General features: G+C 52.2%; 2 protein-coding genes across 5 annotated transcripts; one reads left to right on the top strand and one right to left on the bottom strand.

The window, feature by feature from the left end:
- Positions 1–88: 88 nt before the first annotated feature.
- TERF2 (telomeric repeat binding factor 2) lies at positions 89–5,717 on the bottom strand. Of its 4 annotated transcripts, none has more exons than XM_056500400.1 (10): positions 5,490–5,717; positions 5,309–5,404; positions 4,678–4,808; positions 4,402–4,488; positions 3,749–3,895; positions 3,148–3,563; positions 2,294–2,524; positions 1,748–1,833; positions 1,440–1,489; positions 89–1,000 (listed from the first exon to the last, which is right to left on the bottom strand). In XM_056500400.1, the coding sequence occupies exons 1-10, from the start codon at positions 5,686–5,688 to the stop codon at positions 842–844; spliced, it is 1,602 nt and encodes a 533-aa protein (XP_056356375.1). In that variant the 5' UTR covers positions 5,689–5,717; the 3' UTR covers positions 89–841. The 4 variants fall into 4 exon arrangements, with proteins under 4 accessions (XP_056356375.1, XP_056356374.1, XP_056356373.1 ...); XM_056500399.1 differs by having other exon boundaries at positions 4,678–4,856; positions 5,490–5,714; XM_056500398.1 differs by having other exon boundaries at positions 2,294–2,680; positions 5,490–5,714.
- Positions 5,718–9,730: 4,013 nt separating this feature from the next.
- LOC130257642 (cytochrome b5) lies at positions 9,731–19,172 on the top strand. Its single transcript, XM_056500395.1, has 5 exons — positions 9,731–9,954; positions 15,721–15,849; positions 16,290–16,316; positions 17,616–17,647; positions 18,518–19,172. Exons 1-5 carry the CDS (start codon positions 9,793–9,795, stop codon positions 18,606–18,608), a joined length of 441 nt encoding a protein of 146 aa, XP_056356370.1. The 5' UTR covers positions 9,731–9,792; the 3' UTR covers positions 18,609–19,172.
- Positions 19,173–21,757: the final 2,585 nt, after the last annotated feature.

Here is a 21,757-nt window from a genome sequence, read left to right as displayed (position 1 = left end):
GGAAGGGCAAACCCCACATTCCTGGAGCAGTCTGTGCCCCTCTGCTGCATTTCCACCCACAAGGTAGAAATTCACACTTTCACAAATCTTGATACTAAACAAGAAAGGAACTTTATTTTACAAATGAGTGCTCCAGCTTTGGCACTTGAAGGCAGGAACACATGGAACCCTTGGAGCTCATACACAGCAAAGATATTACCAAGAAAAGTGCAAAGAAAACATGACCAAAGTCAGACAGAACTAAAATTTTTAGCATGGAAACAACAAACAGTTTCAAGTACTGAAACACAAAGTAATTTTAGTTCTTAAAGCTTCAGAGCTGGAAGGAAGGTATTTCTCCTCACAGATTAGTCATTTACAAAGCAGAAATTAATGGGGAAAAAAAAATTCCAAGTAGATCCTTTTGCCTGGATCCCTTCCCCATAAGCTCTGAGACTCAGTGCTGCCTGTCTTCCACAAGGGAGTGATGGCAAACAAATGAAACAAGTGATTCAGAGTACAGACAACTAGAACACAAAGAAATAGTCACCTATGAGATTATCCTACAGATCACACCTCAGCAGAGCAAACAGCTGGGATTCATTCTAGCAGTGGTCAGGTGGACAAGGAAGTCCCAACCCAGGCAGCTCTAAGTTCACATTGAGAGGCTGCACAGCCCCTGCCACCTGCAGCACACTGATCTTTGCAGATACATCTGGAGCATGAAGCTCCTGGGTTCCTGTCAGTCATGGTTTTGGTGTCACAGGGGCTTCCCACACTGGCACAGATAACACTCTGGGTCCAGCTTCCAAAAAACAAACTGAAGTCCAGAAACAAAAAATAAGTCTCATGGCTCCCAGCTTCAGAGCATTCCCAGTTTCTTCATGGTCCGCCAGCGATCCTTGATCATCACTGATGTGCGGTTCTGGAAGGGGTACTTGAGGCAAATGGCTTTCCACCTCCCTTCTCCATATTTCTGCACCCCTTCCTTGATCCACGCGCTCTCCTGCAGGGTCCACTTCTGCAAAGAGAAGGAAGCAGCTGCAGGGCACACAGCCTGCTGCCATATCCTTCCTGGCACGTTCCTTTCCCCATCACCCGTGCCAGGAATGGCAGGGAAGGCAGGCAGGTCCTGGCAGCTGCACACAACACTCCAGCACTGCAGATGGGGTGCAGCAGCTGCCTTCCTATGCATCAGGAAGAGATTTCCTGGTGGCACCAAGGTGGGACCTGTTCCTGGGTAACAGCTGCCAGATGTGTGTCCCTCACCTGAACAAGACTCTGAACCTCTCCAGCATAAGGAGAATTTGGCAAACCTTGCTCTGAGCCATGGAGACAAAGGCACCTGAGGCATATTCCCAGTGCCCTGCAGGCAGGACAGGCACAGCTCCAGCCTGTTTTACCATGGAGGCTGTAGGGACACTGCAGGGCCTGCTGGAGGCACCTAAGGCTCCACGTACCTGTTTCTTGGAGCCGGAGTTTCCGGAGACATTGTTTTTCTCAAGTGATGCTGGAAAACAAGGGAGACAGTTACATTTCCCATAATTTGGGAGGTACAGACCTCCTTGAGAGGCTGCTTTGGGCTTAACTGCTGAGCTGTGCAGTCAGAGCACCCTGTGACAAGCAATACACCCCAATTCCTTTATCTCAGCCTTTCCACAGGACTTCTGGTTTCAAAATTCAGTCACCCAGGCAGCAGCAAGACCCCTGCGAGTGACTCCCATGCCAGGATTAGCACAGGTAATCCCTGCCAGAGGAATTTTCATACCTGCATTTGCAAAGAGCTCATCCTCATCACTCCAACTGTCCTTCTCCTCTGTGCCACAGGAGCTGTTCCACCTTCCTTGGATGGACCTGAAATTAGGTGAGGGTTTCCTTTGGCTACTGGCTCAGGAGGTTTTTTGGGGAGCAGGTGCAGGGCTACCAAGCAAGCAGAGCCAGCCTCTGGACATTATTTCTCCAGAGGTGGGAAGCAAGAGAAGGATGGTCCTACAGACTCTGGCCAGTGATGCTGAGGCTGAGAAAAGTGTGGAAAAACACATTACCTGTACTGGAATCACCTGCCAGGACCAGCTGCAGCACCTCACTACCAGCAACACCTGATCATTTTCTCCTCTCCATTAGCCCATAATTAATTTTAAAGTCAGGTGTACGGACAAGAGAGGGTTTGCTGTGCCCAGTTCCACGTGGGCTGGCAGGCAAGGTCAACACTCATCTCAGGACACAGGGCAAGGGTTTGGTGCTCAGGCTACCAACATCAGCAAGACAAGACTGGGGGCAGAGCAGACAACACCACACGAGAGGGGCTTCATACTTCTCACTCTGGGCAGCCAAGGGCTCATCAGGCAATTTTGGAGCAGGTTTGGAAGCGGAAGAGACCACGTGCTCCTGGGAAGAGTCAGGGCACTCGCTGGACTTGCTGGACGAGCCGTCCAAATCCACGACCAGATTGCTTATGCTGAACAAGTTTTTGACGTTACGGGGCATTTCAGGAGGCTCTGAGGTCTCAGAAGCTTGATTCTCCTCTTCTCTGCATCTCTTGGTTCTGTGGGATACAGAAGGAGACAGTTGCTTGGGGGAAGGCAAGTCTGTTTCGTCCAGTCGGGTGAAAAGTGCGTCCGGGTCCCCAGAGTCCGACAGGATCTTGAAAGCTTCTCTCAGAACAGAAATCCCACACGAGGTTACAGCTCCAGGGGGCTGCCTATAAAATAAACACAACCAGGCGGCTTGTAGGGAAACCGAGGGAGCTCTGCTGCCCCCAAATCCAGTCTTTCCCTCCACTGGCATCCCCAGCTCCTGGCCCTGCAGTGCAAATCCAGGGAGGAGGGCATTCCCAACCCTCCAGTGCTCCCTCCCAAACAGCACAGTGCCCCAGGAAGCAGATAGGGAGAACACAAGTTCATGCTCCACTGCCTCCCGCTACTCCCAATGCTGCTCCACAAGAGCAGCCACAGCCCCCTCCCTGGTCACAGCAGAACTTCTATCAGCAGCTGAACCAAACCACCTCAACACCTTTCCCGGGATCCAGAGTCCTGCACCAACACCTTTGGGCTGGCCTGGGCAGGCATTTGGGGAATTAGGAGCTGCCTGGACACAAGGGATTGCCCCTTGGAAGAGAACTTGCAGCCACACTGCATCCACAGTCTAGATCCAGACTCCTCTGCCCACCTTTGTGATTCCCTGGTGGACACTCTGGGGAGTTCTGGGGTTGCTGCTGCTGTTTCTTTAGCTATTTCCATAGACTCTGGAGCACCCTTCAGGATATCATATGCTGCTGTTAAATGTTCAGGTGTTGCTGCTGGGTCAGTGACATCTTCCATAGGTTCCAAAACTGCTGCAGGGCCAGTGGCTTCTTCCACCATCTCTGGAGCTGCTATGGGACCAGCTGCCCTTTTTGCAGGGCTGGCAGCTCCCTCCAGGTCTTCTGTTGCTCCTGCATTCTCTTGAGCTCTGGCTGGGCCCTCTGCCCTTCCCAAGGCCTCTGGAGCTGCTGCCTGGTCCTTCAGCCCATCTGCAGACTCAGAAGTCTCCAGCGAGGATTTTGCTTTGTCAACGTGTTCTGAACTCAAGGTCTTTTTCAATAACTTGGAGAGAGAAAACGCACAGCACCATTACAGAGATGATTCCTCAGGCTCCCATTCCATTTTATCCCCTCCCAAAGGCTTTCATGGATTGAAAAACATATTTGACCACATAAAGGTCCTAGGAATGGACTGAATTGGGAGTGTTCCAGGTTTAACCTGCTGTAATCCCCAGGGTGGACACGCACCGTGAGCAGCGCTGGCTCCGACTCGTCCACGTAGCCCTTCAGGAAGTCAAAGATGCTCTGCTGGAAATCCTCATAGGAGAAGTTTTTGACCTTTGGATGAGAGGGGTTCTTTTCCCGGATGACAGCCAGCCACTCATTTCTCTTTTTCTAGAGAAGGGTTTCATAGGATCAGGTAAGAACATTCTGGGCAGGGACAAGGGAATCAGTGACAGCCACAGCAAGGACTGGGCCTTTCCTGTTTGGCATTGTCCAGGCACAGCCAATTTACACTGAAATAAGGTCAGGAAAAAGCCAGAGGAACAGGAGAGCAACCAAGGAGCAGCAGAACCACCTTATTTCAGGAATTCTCCTTGCCTGCAGTGCCCAAGCACCCCACTGCCTGCAGAAACAGGAATGGGAGCTCCTGCTGCTGCCAGAACCTGCTCTGAAGGTGAGCTGGAGGCTCATCAAGGGATAAGTGGTTATGCCTGGAAGGCCCATGAAGGTGTGTGACAAGAGGAGACTCCAGGGTGACAATCCAAACATGCAACACTCAGATCAGCACTCCAGAATGATTGTTTCCATTTTGGCCTCCTCACCCCAAACCTCCCAGGACACATCAGAGCCCTGCTGGACACACCAGCGGCTCCCCCTTCATCCCACCGTGGACTCACTTGGTTTCTGGGCTCCTTCCCCATGTGCTTCTTGACAATATCAGCAGCTTTTTCAAACTCCCTGTTTCTGATACAAACGACAACAGCCTGCAGGGGAAAACAAGGACAGATTGAAGCAGGCCACAGGGAACAGCTCAGAACTCCCACATCACTGCAGGTATGAGTGTGCAGAAAACAAGAGAATCCTGCATGAAGCAGCTCCCACCATTGTCCACACAAGGCATTTCCAACACAAAAGCTGCACAACACATTTACTGAGAAAGAACAACATCTTACAGCTTCCTTCACCATTTTCTGCACAGCCTCCATCGTCTTGTCTGCCACAGAGAACTCCTCATGGATGAAGTCCAGGACCAGCATGGCCGACTCCAGTGGGGTCAGCTCTGACTCCTTGTCGAAGGTGCAATCTATAAGAATTGGCATCCATACGATTGGGGGGGGGTCACGGCGCTTCCCTAGAGAGAGCTGGTTATTCACCTGCACGGGTGGCAGCCATCCACCTGCACAGGTGTGCCACAAACCCCACAGCCAAGTGTCTGAACTGCAATTCCTGCCTCACCACAGCCGCGGGAAGTTCTGGAAGCAGCACTCGAGAACTTCCCATGTGCCCAGCACTGACCCAGGGGAGCATTTTGGAAGCTGTGAGGCTAAGCAGGAGTCACCAGGCTGATGTGTTTGTCGGGCATGCCAGCCCCGGAGCACCACGGATGCTGCTTTTGGCCCCCCAGCGACACAGATACAAACAGCTGCCCTTCATCCGCAGGGAGACCCGCAGAGCCCCAGCCCACAGCCCTGCTCTGTGCAGGGACAAAGCTCCAGGAGCGCAGGGACACGGACACAGGGCAGGGTGCGGGCTGCAAGCAGCACCGGGGCTCCCCAGAACCCGCAGAAAAGCCTGGGCGCCTACCGAGGTTCTCGCCCTCCTCGACCCGCGACAGGAGCTGCATTATCCGCAGCATCTGGGCCATCTCGGGCTCCCTGTTCAGGGGCCGCACGAGCAGCGCTGTGGGACAAAGGGCAGGTCAGGGCGGTGCAGGCGGTCCGGCCGCCCCCAGCCCCGCTCCCCCGCCCGGCGCGGCCCCGCGCACCCTGCATGATGTCGCGGAACTGGCGGAAATCACGGTTGCGCCCGGAGCGGTAGGCCTCTATGGCCCGGTGGAAATAGAACTGTAGCACCCAGCCGTTCATGGTCTTCTCAGGGAGCGCCGCCATCCCGGCCCAGTCGGCGTCTGGGTCTGGATCCGGCTCCCGCTCCCTCTCCCGCCGCGCCGCCCGCCGCGCCGCCATCCCGCCGGACCCAGCGCGCCGGAAGTGACGGCACCACGGGTCCCTGGGCGCGCGGGCTTATCCAGCGGGCTTCTCGCCTACGACTCCCGGCGTGCGTCGCGCCAGCTCCGTCGCGCCTACAGCTCCCGTCGTGCATCGCGCCAAGACAGCCGCGCCTACAACTCCCGGCGTGCATCGCTGCAAGCCCGCCGGTAGGGGTTGTTCGCCCTCTGGCGGACGGGAGGGGGATTGCCGGGCCCTGGGGGCTCGGGACCGGCGCGCTGCCCCTCCGACGGGACCGACAGCGGGGAAACGCCCACCTGTACGTGCTGCGACCCCCGAGCGAGTGTCTCACCTGAGCAGGCCTAGGTGTGTTAAACTCAGGCCACCCAAACCTGGCAGTGCCACCCTGCCAGTGCGGGCACAGGTTTTTGCCTTTTTTCTGGTCTTGCAAACAGCCCCCACTCTCCTATGCTCTGTGCTGCAGCCACCTGCCAATCCCCCTCACCTGGGACAGCAAACGAGGTCCCCTGGGTGGGATTTTGGGGCATAGTTTGTCCCACAGTCACTCAGATTTGGGGTAATGAACTGGAAGTCCTGCGTTCCCAGTGATCCCACTGACTAATTCCCAAGCAGAACTGGTGCCTGAAGGCGAAGGCAGTGGCAGGCAGATCCTCGGAATCGTGGGGTGGTTCTCTGCCACTCTGGGGTGTCCTGCGTGGACACGTGTCTCCTCGGCCCAGGGAATATTCCTGACACTGTCCTGGAGGCTCTCTCACCTGAGATGGAAAAGCACGTGAAAATTCCTCTGGCATGAGGTGATCTGGGATCCTCCCTTCCCTCTGCCCCAGGCCAGGGGAGGAGGAAACACACATGGGAAAAATCCATGTGTCAGATGGAAAACAGAAAAACTGGGAGGGAATTTATTGGCAAACAAAGGAAGATAGAAATAATCTGTGTGAGGCAGAAGAGTCACCTGGGGTGGGGGGACTGCCCTGGGGAGCAGGGTGGGAGCAGGATACAGCACAGCCACGCTTGGAATGCTGTGGAGGGTGCTCGGAAGGATGCAAGGAGTGATACAGCTGCTTCCTGGGCTGAAGGGAGGAGTGCCATGCTCTGGGTCAAACGCTTTTCCACGTGGAACATTCATGCTCAAAGTGGTTTTGTTCTTTTTCTGTCACAGGATGCAGGAGGAGGTGCCAGGGTGTGACCCCGGAGTTTCAGCAGTGTCCCCTCAATCCAGGGAGAGCTGATCAGCACCAGTGACAGTGTGAGGCCAGGCATGCTCACAGCCCTTCAGACATTGCCTTTGCTCTCCTGGCCAGAAAATTCTGTGTTTTTCAGGGAGCTCAGTAACTTCTGCCCCTGTGATCCACACAGCTCTGAGTAGATGTGCCAGCCACTTCAGCAGATCTCGCTGGCCTTGCACAAATTTTAGGATTTTGAGTAATTGAATTCATTTTTGCACAGAGGTCAGGAAAGAGAGTCCTGGAGTCCTCTCCTGAGGGAAGCAAAGCAAGATTCCTGAGACACCCGGACAAAGCCACTCAAGAGCCACTTGCCTTCTCCAAGCCAGGTTTCACTTGGGAAAACTGCCTTAGTCTCCTTTTTCTGCCTCCTGTCCGTGCCCCTCTGGCTGCCATCTCCTCCTCCAATGCCCTCCTGGTGAAGGTGTCACCCCTCTGGGTGTTCAGGAGTTCACCTCCCATCCTGTCAGGCAGATTTGCTTCCTGTGGGATCCACAAGGTCTCTGCAATGCCTGGGAGGGTTTGGACAGGTGTCACAAGAGCTGTGATCCCCCCAGCAGAGCTGGAGACGGTGACAATTCCTGACATGCTTCTGGAGCTGGGGAGGGCACAGCATTAGCACCCCGATCCAGGCTTCCCTCCTGCACCACTTCAGGGTCTGCCTTAGCCAACAGTGTGTTAACAGCATCCAGGACTGGAAAACAAGCCTGGAACGGTGAATTCCAGAGTAAATACAAAAATAAACCCACTGCTTTGCTCCCTGAATCATCTCCAATAAACGAAGAGGAATCAGGGATGATGGAAGCAGGAGCAGGAATGCCAGTGGCCTCACTATCCAGTTCCACTGAGTCCTCCTGTGGTGTCATTATCAATTTTTCAGGAAAAGCTTTGGAGTTCCATGTGCCAAACAAAACACTGGGCAGGAAGGCACAAACTGCAGCTGTGCTTGTGCATTTGAGCCTCCCCTCACTGATTTATGGCTTTTGATGAAGTGATTACAGATGAAAGAAAATATTCCAGGGAACAGGATCTGTATGTTGCCGTGGTCTCGTGCCTGTCACATCCTTCTGGAGGAGTTAGAGCAGGAAACAGAACAGGAAAACCAGCAGGGTCCTGGTCACCTCTGCTCTTGCTGTGCTGCAGCACCAGACAGGACAACAGCTCCCAGAGCAGCTGTGGCTGCCCCTGGATCCCTGCAAGTATCCAAGGCTGGTTTGGAGCAGCCTGGAACAGTGGAAGGTGTCCCTGCCCATGGCAGGGGTGGCACTGGGGGAAGCTCTAAGGTCCTTTCCAAGACCGTTCTGGCCTTAGAAAGCCAGGGAGCAATGGAACAGGGGGCAAGGGAAATGTGGGGATGGTCATGAGATTCCTTTGAAAATCCACAGAAAAACCCTCCAGGCATGAGGGATGGAGAGAAGGAAATACAAAGGCACTCATTAAGAAATGTATCAAGTAGATGACAGAAACTCTGGACCCAACTGAGCAAAGGTAACTCTTCCCATTGGGACTGGATTGGGAGGATCTAGAAGGAAAGACATCGTTTTGGAAAGGTGCTGAGAGCTGGGCTGCCTGGGCACAACAAGGAGCTGGAAACACTTCCATGTCAGAGGACCCTGGGTTACACACAGAGCCAGGGAACAGCCCTGATGACCAGGAAAAGGTAGACAGAAAGGATAAAAAAAAGCAGCAGCTTAATATTAAATATTTAATATTTATTACGTGACTGTGGAGAGGTTTCAGAATAGGCTGAGCCTTTAACATCCCAGTATCTGGGTAGGTGAATATATGGACTTGCCCAAATAGAGAACTTCACTTGAGTTCCCATTGGGATCCAGCAGGATTTGTGACCTGCCCAGCCGTGAGCCCGCTGGGCTCTGCCTGCCCACACCTTTAACCTTTAGCCAGCGCTGGTCACAGTTTAGCACTGACATCACGGCATTTCTGCCTCCTCAGCAGTTGATAAACAAACATCCACAGCCTTGTACCTGTGCCACAAGTGCGAGGAAATAAATTCCACAAATGCCAGTTCATAAAGTGAAACCATCTGGTTCATGAGTTACTCGGGTGCCTGAACGGCCTCTGACCCTGAACGCGCTCAAGGTGGCTGGAGGGAGGAGAGAATTACTCAGTGCTTCTTGTCAGGCCTGAACGTGAACTTTGCTTTGGAACATGGGAAAAGTCAGGACCTGGGGATGTGCTGCACTGCCAGTGGCTCGCTTCAAAGGGCTGTGGGATCACATCTGTTTTATATTCACGCAGAAAGGACCAAAAGGAACAGTGGAGAAGCTGAGGGCAGGCTGCGGACGGGCACTGTGCTCTCCAGGGGCACAGGGGTAGCAGGGCGGTATGGAGCCGGTGCTGGGGGAATGGGGGCTGAGGGAGGGTCCGGTGCTGTCCGGGGCTGAGGGAGGGTCCGGTGCTGAGGGCCAGTCCGGTGCTGTCCGGGGCTGAGGGAGGGTCCGGTGCTGAGGGCCAGTCCGGTGCTGTCCGGGGTTGAGAGAGGCCCGGTGCTGTCCGGTGCTGTCCGGGGCTGAGGGAGGCCCGGTGCTGAGGGCCAGTCCGGTGCTGTCCGGGGCTGAGGGAGGCCCGGTGCTGAGGGCCAGTCCGGTGCTGTCCGGTGCTGCCCGGGGATCGCTCGATCGCTCCCGGTGCCGCCTCAGAGGCGACGCTCGCGCGCCGTTTCCCGCCTTTCGCCCCGGCCGCTCCCCATTGGCCCACGCCCGTGGCCGCGCACTCCCATTGGTTGCGCCGGCAGCGCCCCCCTCTGGCTTGCCTGCCATTGGTCCCTGGGCTCAGCGGAAAGGGCGCAGGGCGTTGTCATCGCTACGGCGGCCGGCGCGGGTCTGGCTGCGCGTTCCGCGGAGCCGCGCCGGGCAGCATGGAGGGCGGGCGGCGCGGAGAGGCCGCGGCGGCGCCGGCGGCGGGGGACGGGCCCGCATCCGTGTTCACCCTGGAGGAGGTGGCGACGCGGAACTCCAGCCGTGAGGCCTGGCTGGTGATCCACGGGCGCGTCTACGATGTCACTCGGTTCCTGGCGGAGGTGAGGCCTGCAGTGGGGGCTGCCCGGCCTGGCCGCTGGCGGCTGAGGGGAGCGGGGAGAGGCTGGGGGGGCGTGTGAGGCGGAGAGGGGCGGGGAGGGCCCTGGAGGGTCCGGGGCTGCCGTGGGGACAGAGATGCCGGGGTCGGGTGCAAGAGGAGAGGGAGGAGAGGGCGAGCAGCCCCGCCGGGTTCGGGGGTCCCGGTGTCCCCGGGGCCGCTCCCGGCCCGGGCTGTGCGGCCCCTGAGGGGCTCAAGGCCGCGGCTCTGCCCCCGCGGGACGGGCGGCATGGCGGGCCCGCGGCCGGCCGGGTCAGGGGTTGTTCTGGGCTGCTCTGAGGCAGTTCCAGCTTCCCAGGGAATCTGTTCAGGTCCTGGGGAGGTGCAGGTTTCCTTCAGTCACGGGGCCTCGCTCTGCATATTGAAAGGTGAACGGGTTCGGGGCACTTCAGCAGTTTGAGTCTGGGGGCACCCCAGAACTCGGAGGAGGAGGTGACAGTGATAGCGCAGCCCAGAGGGGACCACGCACCAGGGGTTTGCAAACAATGCAGCTTCTGACAAATCTCCAGTTCCCTTGGCTATGGGGACAAAAATTCCTTCAAGACTCACTTCTTTTGTCTTCTGATTTTGAGAAGGCCGAGTGGTGTCCTAACTGTTGAGAGCTGGAAATGGAGTGAGAATAAACAGTAACAAAGTAGTAACACCCGAGGGAATGGCATGAAGTTGTTCCAGGGGAAGATCAGGGAAAGGTTCTTCCCTCAGAGGGTGCTGGGCACTGCCCAGGCTCCCCAGGGAATAGTCCCGGTCCCGAGGCTGCCAGAGCTCCAGGAGAGTTTGGACAATGTTCCCAGGGATGCCCAGGATGAGATTGTTGGGGTGTCTGTGCAGGGCCAACTCAGGATATTCTGTGGTTCTATGAAGACTTTAAGGGGGTTTAGCCCAGCTTAAAATAACAGCAAAGACTTTGTGGCATTTGCAGGGCAATGTACAAAGTTTGGGCTGAACCTGCTCCAAAGAACACTCTTCATTGAAATTCACGTGTTCCAGCTTGTTGGTTCTGCTGAATTTAACTGGTCTGAATATAACTCTGGTTTCCCTCCAGGCCTGTGTGCTGTGGAGTGACAGAGCTGCTGTGGTAAGGTTAGAGGTGCATCAGGCAGGAGGGAGTGATCACCTGGCAGCTAGAGGTTGTGCCTGCTCTGCAGCTCTCAGTATTTATTTCTGAAACTAGACACAATCTGTTTCTTCTTTGGGTGCAGAAAATGACCGAATCACAGAATTGTCCAGGCTGGAAAATCATTCCCAGCCCATGGAGTCCAAGCAGTGCCCAATCCCCACCTTGTCCCCAGCCCAGAGCACTGAGTGCCACGTCCAAGTGTTCCTTGGACACCTCCAGAGATGGGACTCCAAACCTCCCTGGGCAGCCCCTTCCAATGAACATCCCTTTCTATGACAAAATTCCTCCTGATGTCCAACCTGAGCCTCTCCTGGCACAACTTGAAGTTATCTCCTCTCGTTCCTTGGGAGCAGAGCCTGACTCCCCCTGGCTGCCCCCTCCTGTGAGGGAGCTGTGGAGAGGCACAGGGTCCCCCCCAAGCCTCCTTTTCTCCAGGCAGGGCAGCTTGGTGGGATGAGATGTGCAAGGTGAAAGGACAGTTTGGTGGGAGGGAGTTGTGGGTGCACAACAGCTAAGTGGATGCAGGGGAGGGCTGAGAAAAAACTTGGAAAAGCATTTCACAGCTGTTTTCTGAATAAGAAAATGCTAGGCTAGGGTTTAGGAAGAGCCAGAACGAGCTGGAGTTTGGGACAGCAGTAGCAGGAGCTAAGAATCTTGTCTTACACTTGTCTCTGTGCTGTGATTCAGTGTGTGGACACTGCAGGGAAGTTGAGTCTTCAGCTCAATGTTCTCTGTAAGATGGAGACCTGGGACCTGCTCCCTGGGACACCTTTGGAATTATAAGTGAGCCCAGAAAAACACTCCAGTCCCTCCAGCAGGCCAGGCTTAGCAGTGCCCTGAGTATCACCTTGAGATGGTGTTTCACTCTGAGATGATATTTCACTCTGTCCTTTCCAGGCCCTTTTTCCCATTTGTGTTTTTCTGACATAAAAAGACCTACTTGGATGAGGCAGAGGGAGGAGAATAAGGGCACTGTTGAGCTATGCCAGGGTGACACAACACTGTGCTGTGCACACCCCTTGCTGGCACAGGGGAACTGTAGATCAAGGCCTAATTTATTGGCAAAAATCCTCTTTATATCTGTTATCCTCTGGAGTACTGGAGAACGACGTGCAGCTGATGGGCAGCAGGAGTGCTTGTCTCCTTTGAAAGTTGCAGTTTTCTGGGGAGCTGGTGCTGCAGAGCTCTGCCTGGTGCAGCTGCAGCACTCAGGGTGTCCTGTCCTGTGTCCCCCAGCCTGTGTGCTCACTGGAGCAGGATCTGCTGGGTGCCTTTCCTGGCCTTTGCTCACAGACTGTTTGGCTGGGGTTGCTGAGGCTGCTGGCACGTTCCATGGGTGGGATTGTGCAATCCTGAAGAAGTCACCGCTAAAAGGCCGAATTTGGCTTCATGATTCCTGCAAATGATGCACTGCAGTTCAGCCAACCTGAAATCTGTGTGCTGCTGGAAGTGTAGAGCAGTTTAAGTTTCCAGTTCACATTATGTGTAATAGGAGTAACAAGACATCTATCACATAACAAAATTTACTGAATTATAATATCATGAACCAAATCCAGGAGATGTGCAAAGACACACCTGAAGTGTTGCTGGTGTTTCTGGGAGATGCAATCTCCTGTGCTTCAGAGAGCCTGTAAGTGCCTGAAATGAAAAGGGATTATTTTAAAATCAAAGAGAGTCTTATGGTGATCTATTTTCTCCCAAATCTGGGTAACTGGACCACACCAGGGTACCTGTTGCAGTGGTCTAGAAAAGCATGTGCAGGCTGTGGCTGGAGCAGGAGGGGATGTGTGCTTGGGGTGAAAGGGGTGGAGGGAGGCAGCTGTACTTCCTGCAGTGCTCTGGGGTCTGTCAGGCTCAGACTTCACTACAATAGTATCAAAATCAGAGCTTTTAACTTGTGCACAATCTTTAAGAGACTTCTTTACAGTTCTGCTGGAGGGATACAGTTTCACTCCATTTTCACATATGACTAAGAGAGTCTGGAGATCCACGTTTCTCCAGGAAGCTCTTGTGTCTGTTACCTGAGCCCACAAGGCACAGCAGCCCCCACAGCTCCGTGTCTCAGCACGTGCTGCTGTTCCTGATCCCCGTGATAAGCATGAGCAGGAATCCATTTCCAGTTTCCAAGTGGAAGGAGCCTGGGTTGTGACACCTGACCCAAATGGCTCAGTTTGTTTCAGGTATAGTGTTCTTCAAGAGAAGGAGAGCACCAGGCATCTGAGTTTCCTCATGCTGACTTGCTCCAGCTTTGCAGAGGTGTTTTTGGAAAAGCTGTTCCATGTCTTCCAACCAGTGCTGTGCAGGATGTGTGGATCATTCATCCAGGTGACTGCTCCTCCTTGGTTCTGGCTTGGATGCTGGCACATGATTATTGCACAGGAATACTCTTCCTTCTCCTGGTTGATTTCTTTAACTCTGGGCACTAGGAATGAAAGTTTTACCTTTCCCCAACCTGATGGTTTTAACTCTTACCTGAAACAGTGATCTAATTAGTCCTGGAGCTTAGTGTTGCTGCTGAACTTGTTTGTGTCTCCAGCAGGTCTGTACCAGCAGTTCCCAGCCAGACATTTGCAGACAGGTCCTTGGAGTTTGTGGGGAGGGGACTCCAGGCTCTCTCCCTGTGGAAATTTGGGATGTGCTCTCAGTGCTTTTGATGTCAATTTCAAGTCACTGTTACTGTGTGTGCTGAAGGTCCAGTGACACGGAGGACCCAATGGTACTGTCACCTCTCTCCTTCTTTGCTCTTGGCTGTTTCTTGCCAGAAAATGACTTTTCCCAGCCATTGTTTCCTCTGGAAGTAGTTTCTTCCTCTCCCATAGTTTTCAACACTGTTTCCATGTTTTCCTGCAGCAGCTGAGCTTCAGATTTGGGCAGTTTTGTGGCAGAGTCAATGACTTCCTGTACAAATAGTCTGGGTTTACATTTGCTGGGGTAGGACAAGGTAGGAATTGTCTGGCTGCAGTGGTGCTGTCTGCAGGACAGAGCCCTTCAGAAATAGGAAATGCCAAAATAATTTGAAGGTCTTTTTTCTTTCAGGCTTGGAGATTGCAGAGAAAGACAGATGTGCACAAATAAATAATTGTGGATTTAGCAAGTTCACAGAAAGGCTTCAGAGCCAGAGATGTAAAGAAGAGTGAACTTTACTGTTCTTCTTTCTTGAATTTTATCCTTCCTTTTGTCTCTTGTCTTGGATGTCACTGAAAGATCCACTGCACATTCCCTTTTGTTGCAGAGTTTTATCTATCTTTCTAGGGTGAATTATTAGGAAAGGAAGATTGTCTGCTTAAAATTCAGGTATTTCCCTGTCTGAAATATGAGATTTCTGGTGAGGCAGCCCTAAGGAGTTCTTTTAAATACATGGGCAGCTTTTCAGTGGATCTTGGCTGGAAATTCAACAGTTGTTCTGAGCAATGTGGACAGACAGCACCCAGCAGTCCGTGATCTGACTCCTCTGGGGCTGAGCGAGCCTGAGGGTTGGTGTGGGAGAAGGGGCAGCCAGAAGAACTGCAGCTGGACACAGGGAATGAGCCACGGAGCTCAGCACCTGATACCTGCCTGCTAACAAACTGTGTCCCTCCACTTTGCCCTCTGTGGCTCCTGAGAAAGATCCATGTTGGTTTAGTGACATACCTGGACAATAAAGGGATTTATTCCAAATAAAGAGCTGTGATACGAGGATTGCAGGATTGGCTGCAGCAACCCACTGGAGCAAACAATGGGTCTGGTTTGTGTCCATCCTGTGTTTGATACGAGGTGGGATGGCCTGGTGGGAATATTCAGGCTTTTGGCAGCAAAAGCAGACAAACTGAAGGAAGAGGGGGGATGGCAACTGCTCTGTGTCTGTGGGAAGGAGAAGGGTATGACAGAGAGAAGCAGGTGTGTTGGTCCTTTGATCTGAAATGCAGCCCAACATCTCCAATTCAGGGCTGGCTGTTGGAAGCCCTAGAAAACTGGGTTAGTCCCTGTGTGTGCCCTGGGATGTGTGACCACTTTATTGGTGTAACTGGATTAGCTGGTGGTTCACACTCAGGCTGTGAAGGGATTGTCCTTTGCTAGTCTGTGGTTAGTGCTTTCCATTGCCAGGCTGTTCCTGGAATTGTGGCATTGACAGTGGACAGAGCTCATCCCACCACAGACAACAGAACCACGCCCGGGGTTTGTGTCAGTCCATCCCCTCAGAGTCAGCCCTGACCAGCTGCCACCCACAGCAGTGGCACTGTCACTGTGCAGCTCCCTGGAGGTTTGGCTGTTGCAGCTCTGGATCTCTGAAATCAGTGTATGACATTAAACAGTATAATTTTTGTGATACTTCATGATTTCCTCCCCCTGTGTCACACAGGATCAAGTTTGGTATTGCACATCCATGTGCAGAGTCAGCCAAACAGCATTTTTGTAGTACCTGAAGAAGCAGAATATCCTTTTCTCCTGGTTCCTGTGAATTCCTGAGGAGAGGCTGGAGAATTGAACCTCTGTCAGATTTTATTGATGGTGTTGGTTGAGGCATCCAGCAGTGCAGGTTAGGAGGCAGGCTGATGACATCCTCAGTGCCTTTCTGCATCCAGCCCTTGGCTCACGTGGGCTCTTCTCTTCCAGCACCCAGGTGGAGAAGAGGTGTTGCTTGAACAAGCTGGCAGAGATGCCACTGAGAGCTTTGAAGATGTGGGGCATTCCACAGATGCCAGGGAAATGCTGAAGCAGTACTACATCGGAGAGGTTCACCCGGTGAGTGCCTCCTGTAACCCCCAAGCAAACACACCAAGGTGTGTCTTGTGAAATAAGTCAGTAGTTGAGGGGTTTAGGCAGTCCCTGTGTTGTCCAGGGTTTCTGTTGGGAAAACTGAACTAAATTAGTCTTCTCCTTCCACCATTCAGAACAGATTTCTCACTTAATTTAAATCGGGGCACTTAAGCTGAATTCATGGGTTCCCTCTGTAGCTGGTGGAAGCATAATCCACCTTTGCCTTGTAATTCTGAGCTCAGGAGGGTGAGAGTTCCCAGGGGCACAAACACCACCTTCATGCCTGCCTTTGGGTGCTAAAGGAGGGACTCCTTTGAAAACTGAGCCCAGGCAATTACCTTTGTACAGAACAATTCCCTCATAAAGGCTGCAGGCTTCTTTTGAAGTCAGCACTCACCTCTTTTCCTTCTTTCTCCCCCTGACAGAACGATCGTGGAAAGGAAGGTTCTAAGGTAAGCTCTCAGCATTTCAGTTTTCTGCCTTTATTTCATGTCACATGTCTTTTGGAGGTTCTTTTTTCCCCCCTCTTTTTTCCTGTGGGGCTTGTGGCTTTATGTTTACGCAAACTACACATGAATAAATTTCCCAAGCAAATTCTACCTTTGTTTTTGTTCTGAAGCTCAGTGGGCACCTTACTGTGAAATTGGAAGTGAGTTTTTGTGCCCTTACTCTGCTGGCAGCAGCGATGTTTTTTCCACACCTTGAGCCACAGACCATTTTTTGCATTTCTGGCTGTGTCCTGACCACGGAACTGGTTTCCTTGTTGTTCCCTTCGAGCCAGGAGACGGCACAGCCGGGGGGGCCGGCTGGCAAACAGGAATTCTCTGTTAACTGCCTCAGGGATCAGTGGTGTTGCTTAACACTCAGGTACTCCTGGACTAGAACAGGGCAGAGTGTTGCAAAAATGCCTTTGGAAGGGATGGGGAGAGAGAAAAGGCAATAAATAGAATCCCGGTGATGGGAGGTAAACATGTGCCTCACAGCTGCCTGGGCTGAGAGGCCTGGACAGGGCACAGCTCTGCCTTCAACAAGGCTTTCAGGAGATGTTCCTCTGAGCAGGAGCACTTGCAGAGCAGCAGGAGTCCAGAAGGGAACTGTCAGCAGGGAAATCAAGGATAACTCAGGCTGGGTAAAGCCTGTGCTTTATTAAGTTATGACATGGAGCTGTGTGATTATGTACATATTCACCTTAAAATCTATTGGTTGATTCAGCTCTGATTCATAAACAGAATCACATGCTGAAAATGAGCACAGAAATCAGTGATGATTGGAGTAGCTCCCTTGGATTTGAGTTAAATACTTTATTCAAGTATTTTTCTTTTCTGATCAATAAGTCCAGCATGTTATGCACAGTTGAAGTCTCTCTCCAGAGGGCATCATCTGTTTTAAAAGGAGCTTCCAATGTAATTTAAAGATGGCAGCAAGAGAGAGAATCAGTAATGTACAAATAAATAAGGAGGAAGCACAAAACCACCCCAAAACTGTGATGTAATAAGGGCTTATTTTGAGAGGGGTGCAAGTTCCAGCATGAAGTTGGTGACTGGGTGAGACAGATTGGATTGATGGAAAGAACATGAAGATGACAGCAAACACCCCCAGAAACATCCACACTGGCGACAGGGGGTGTTTGGGAGAGGAGGGTTTTTTTTTTATTTTCTCTCTGTATTTGTAATCACACGTTCAGGCTTGTCTCATCAGCATACGTTTAATGTTTCTTTGTTCCCCTGCTAACTCCCTCTTTCCTCCTCCAGAATCCAAGTAGGACATCCTCAGGCCAAACAAGGTATAGTATCTCCTGAAAATAAGAGTGAGAAATGGAGGGGTTGGGACCCTGTTTGTAGAGCTGCATATTAACCCCAAAGGGCAGGAAAAGCCCGGGGATGTGCTGCAGTGTACTTCTGGCAAGCAGATACCAGCAAGTGCCAGTGTGCACCTCCCTTGCTGGATGTGAGCCTGGATCTGCTGTGTGCTGGGCAGGACCAGCATCCCAGTGTTTGGAGTTCCCTGCCCCGTGTGCTGGTGTTGCACAGCAGAGGCTGCAGCCATGTAATCACAGGGTGGTCGCTGTGAGCCAAGGGGTGGCACAACACACTGATGGGTGGGTTTTTGGAGGATTTTACCATGATCAGCCCTGTCAAGTTGAAAATCCCTAAAACCAGCACAGGGCCCTGGTCTTCTGCAGCTCATGCAGGAGGTTTTGCTCAGGAGGCTGCTGAGGGTAAGCCTGTGGTCTCTGGAGTCTGAGCAAGGCAGATTTACTGGGGCACAGCTGTAGCCGTTGCCATCCTTGAGTCAACTGTGTTGTTTGTACAACACAAATTACAGCCTGACTTATTTAAGGAAAATAAAACCAAACCAACAACAAACTCCCCCCACTGGTGTCTGGATGTGCCAAGCTGGAAACTTCAGCCATCCAGCTGCTATTTTATAAGGCACGAGGCCACACTTGGGGGCTGGCAGAGTCTGTGGGGGACAGTGGGGCCTGCCCGGGCTGTGGCCATGGTTGGGGGGCACCCTGTGGGTACAGCTCCCAGGTGTTCTCTGCATGTGTAACAAGGGATGAACACTGGGAATGTATTATTAGCTAGATGCTTTCTTCTGGTTTCTGTGGTGTGTACATTTTAGTTTGTTGTTTCTTTTTCTCTCCCCATAGTTTCTGGTCGACATGGCTGATCCCCATCTTCGGAGCACTGGTCTTAGGTTTAATGTATCGTTATTACATGGTGGATGGGAAAAGCTCCTGAGCTGGCCTTGCTGGGGCCTCAGACAGCCTGGAAAGAGAGAGAGAGTGTGTGTGTGCAACACGTGGAGTTCTGCTGCCCTTAGCCTTCCTGCTTTTAGCTCTGAGTCTGTCAAGTGATGTTGATATCCATGGGACCAATCTAATTCCAAACTCTATCCTAACTCTGGGACCCACAGATCTATCATGCTTCCCTCTTGTAGTGGCAGGGAAAGAGGAACTTCTCTGACATGGTGTGGTGTCCCTCGTGCTCGCTCTCTCTCGCTCTCTCTTGCTCTCTGACATAACCCCCAGACAACCTTTTCTCTCAATGCCTTTGCGTTAAGCCAGACACCATGAAAGAGCTGCCCTGGGCCTGTGGCTCTGCCTCAGCCCTTCACACAGTCGGGAATCATCTGGCAGTTGTCGCCAGCCCTTGCCAGAAAAGATGTCCAGAGCTTTGGTTCCACAAGAACGTTCCCAGAGCGTGCAGGCAACACTAATTGGAGTGGCAGGGAATTGTTAGTTTGGTCACCTCTTTCTGTACCTGTCTGTTTTTAACGGTTAAATACATGGATTTTAAAAGTGATACTGTTCATTTTGTAATATTTGTACTTGTCCCTTTGGAATGTATATCCTGTGAACAACTTATATTGAATCCTGGTTGGTTTGGGTGTTTTCGTGCTGTGCGTGGCAAAGCCAGTGGGAACTGGCATGTGGCTTCTGGAAATGCAGATTCTTCTTTCTCCCTGAGGTCATGATCTAACACATGTATAGGAAACTGAACTCATTCTTACGTACTGTGAATGTACACCAGATGGGGGAAACAATTAAATCTGGTCTCTTCTCCCAAAATGAAAAGGAAAAAGATGCATTTGGAATTTGTGGATAATGCTGGTTTTGTCTGGGAATAGAGAAGAGTATTTCCATCTTGCCGTGTTTTTGTGTGTTGTGCAGTCGGCCTTGAAGTGCAGACACTGCACAGTTTGCTTCCTGTGCTGAGGCGGGAACCTTTCGAGCTCTTCCAGCCTCCTGATCTGGGGCTTTGGGATCTCCTAAATAAAGGGAAGTGATGTCCTGGTGCCCACTGCCCTTTGGCAGGGCTGTGCCACCAACACTGGCTCCCAATCCAAACCTCCAGCACAGCTGATCATCCCCTGGCATTACAGCAAACAGGGCAGTGATATCCTGGGATCCTGCTGTGAAAACCTCCCATGGGTTGTGGGAATTCTCTATTCCACAAAACTACCATGTCTTCCAGAAGGTTGTAGAAGAAATTATTGGATGTGGAATTACACTCTGCTTTTTAAAACCAAAGGCCAGGGAACGTGGAGTAGGAGCACTGCCAGGGCTACCTTCACATTTAACACAAAATTATGAAGCATGAACTCAGTTTGGGGAAGTTTAAACTGGATTCCGTATTAGGGAAGGGTTTTGAAATTGGAAGGCACATGTAGGCAACAGTTTTACCCTCCTGAGCTGGGGTTCTTCTGGGCAGAGCAAGATTCCACCAAGATCAGCTGGTGTGGATCCAGGAGCACCAGGCTCACCTGAGGAATGGGGCAGGTGGGATTCTGGAAATACATCTGTTCTCTTCATGGGCAGCACTTTTACCTGGATTTTGACTTTTTTTTTAATTTTTTTTTTTTTTTTTTTAATATCACTTTCCTGGCACTGTCTACATTTATTTTGGTTACTCTAAATAACTTCTTGCCACCATTGACCCTTGCTATCAGCTCTTGACCCTCTGCTATTGGGGAAGTTGCCTGTCGATTCCCATGTTATGGAACCCTTTTTCCCTCTTAATGGATTAATTACCCAGAGGAGACTCTCAGTCTTGTTCCAAGGCTTCTTGGAGCTGGCAAGCTCCTTGTTCAGTGCCTTGTGGAGCCCCAAGTAGCCTCTCTCTGCACATGTGCCAGCTCTTCAAAGACTTCAGGGTGCTTGAGATGCATTTGCAGAAGCCACACTGAAGTCTCCTTACTTGTCCATTAATGCCAGAGGGCAGGATGTCTGGGATGGAGGCGGGTTGGAGTGAGCCCAATGCCTCCCGGGTGTCCTCTGGTGTGGTGGTGAAGCTGCCTCCTCTCATTCTGTTCTGGCTGGCTCAAGGATGGGTCCCACAGGTGTGAAACCACTCAGGCAGCAAGGGAGGCTTTAACAAAGCTTGTTTACTCATTTTGTTTAAGGATTAAAACAGGCAATTGCCAAGCTCTATCCCCGTGCTGAACCCGCACAGCCCGTGTTTGCCGCCAGGTCTCCGCACAATGCCGGGACAAAGCTGTCTCAGCTTTCACCCCACAGAAACCTCTGTGGGTGGAATTCAATCTGGGCTGTGCTCTGCTTCCTTCAGGTGCTGTGGAGGAGAGGTTGAGTGAGGAACTGGAAGCACGAGCACAGAGGCAGCTCCTGTAGCGAATGTGAGCGTGGTAGGGCTGCAGGGAGTGCAGTGCCAGCCTTCTCTGCCTCTCCACCACCCCAAGTTCCTTGATGATGCAGAATGTAACTGTTGATTGGGCTGATGGTTTGTGGAGGAGGGAGGTCTGAGGGTGTTCCTGGGGGGAGTTGGTGCATGTTCCGTAATGCAAGCACCCACAAAATGCCATTTCTTGTACCTGGAGATTGTCTGCCTGGCAGGAGGTGCCAGGCTGTGTGTTTGCTGTGTTCAATAAAGGTGTACAACAAACAGGTGCAGGATCCTGTCTTCCCCTGTGTGTGGGATGTTTAGTTACTCCATCCCTGTTACTCTGGGGTGTGTAACCCCCATGTTACAGGGCTCAAATATCCAGCGTTGGTGAGCTATGACAGACAAGGGATTTGCCTTCCTGTTTGTAAAGGAGAAATCTTTTCCTTGGGAAAAGTTGGTGCTGAGCCTGTGCCAAGGATGATTGGCAGCGTGTGTGGCCGAGTGACCTGATGGTCCTTGTGCGTGTTGGGGAAGCAGCAGTTTGGGGCTAAGCAGCTCCTGATTCCCTACAATATTCCATGCTGTAATTATTACAAGGCAAGTTTAAAAAAAATCCCTACATCACCCTGATAATCCATATCACCTCCTAGGAAGTGCCATGAGCCAGTGGCAGAGCAGCCATGGGCATGGGTTTTCTCTGGAACAAGCCACATGGTGTGTGACAGTGGCATCACTGCCCTGTGGTCCCAGGACTCCCACACTCACAC

The sequence above is a fragment of the Oenanthe melanoleuca genome, chromosome 11 (assembly GCF_029582105.1).
Source record: "Oenanthe melanoleuca isolate GR-GAL-2019-014 chromosome 11, OMel1.0, whole genome shotgun sequence".
NCBI classification, from domain to species: domain Eukaryota; kingdom Metazoa; phylum Chordata; class Aves; order Passeriformes; family Muscicapidae; genus Oenanthe; species Oenanthe melanoleuca.
Note: the sequence above shows the minus strand (reverse complement) of the source record. Positions and strands in the feature narration are given on the sequence as shown.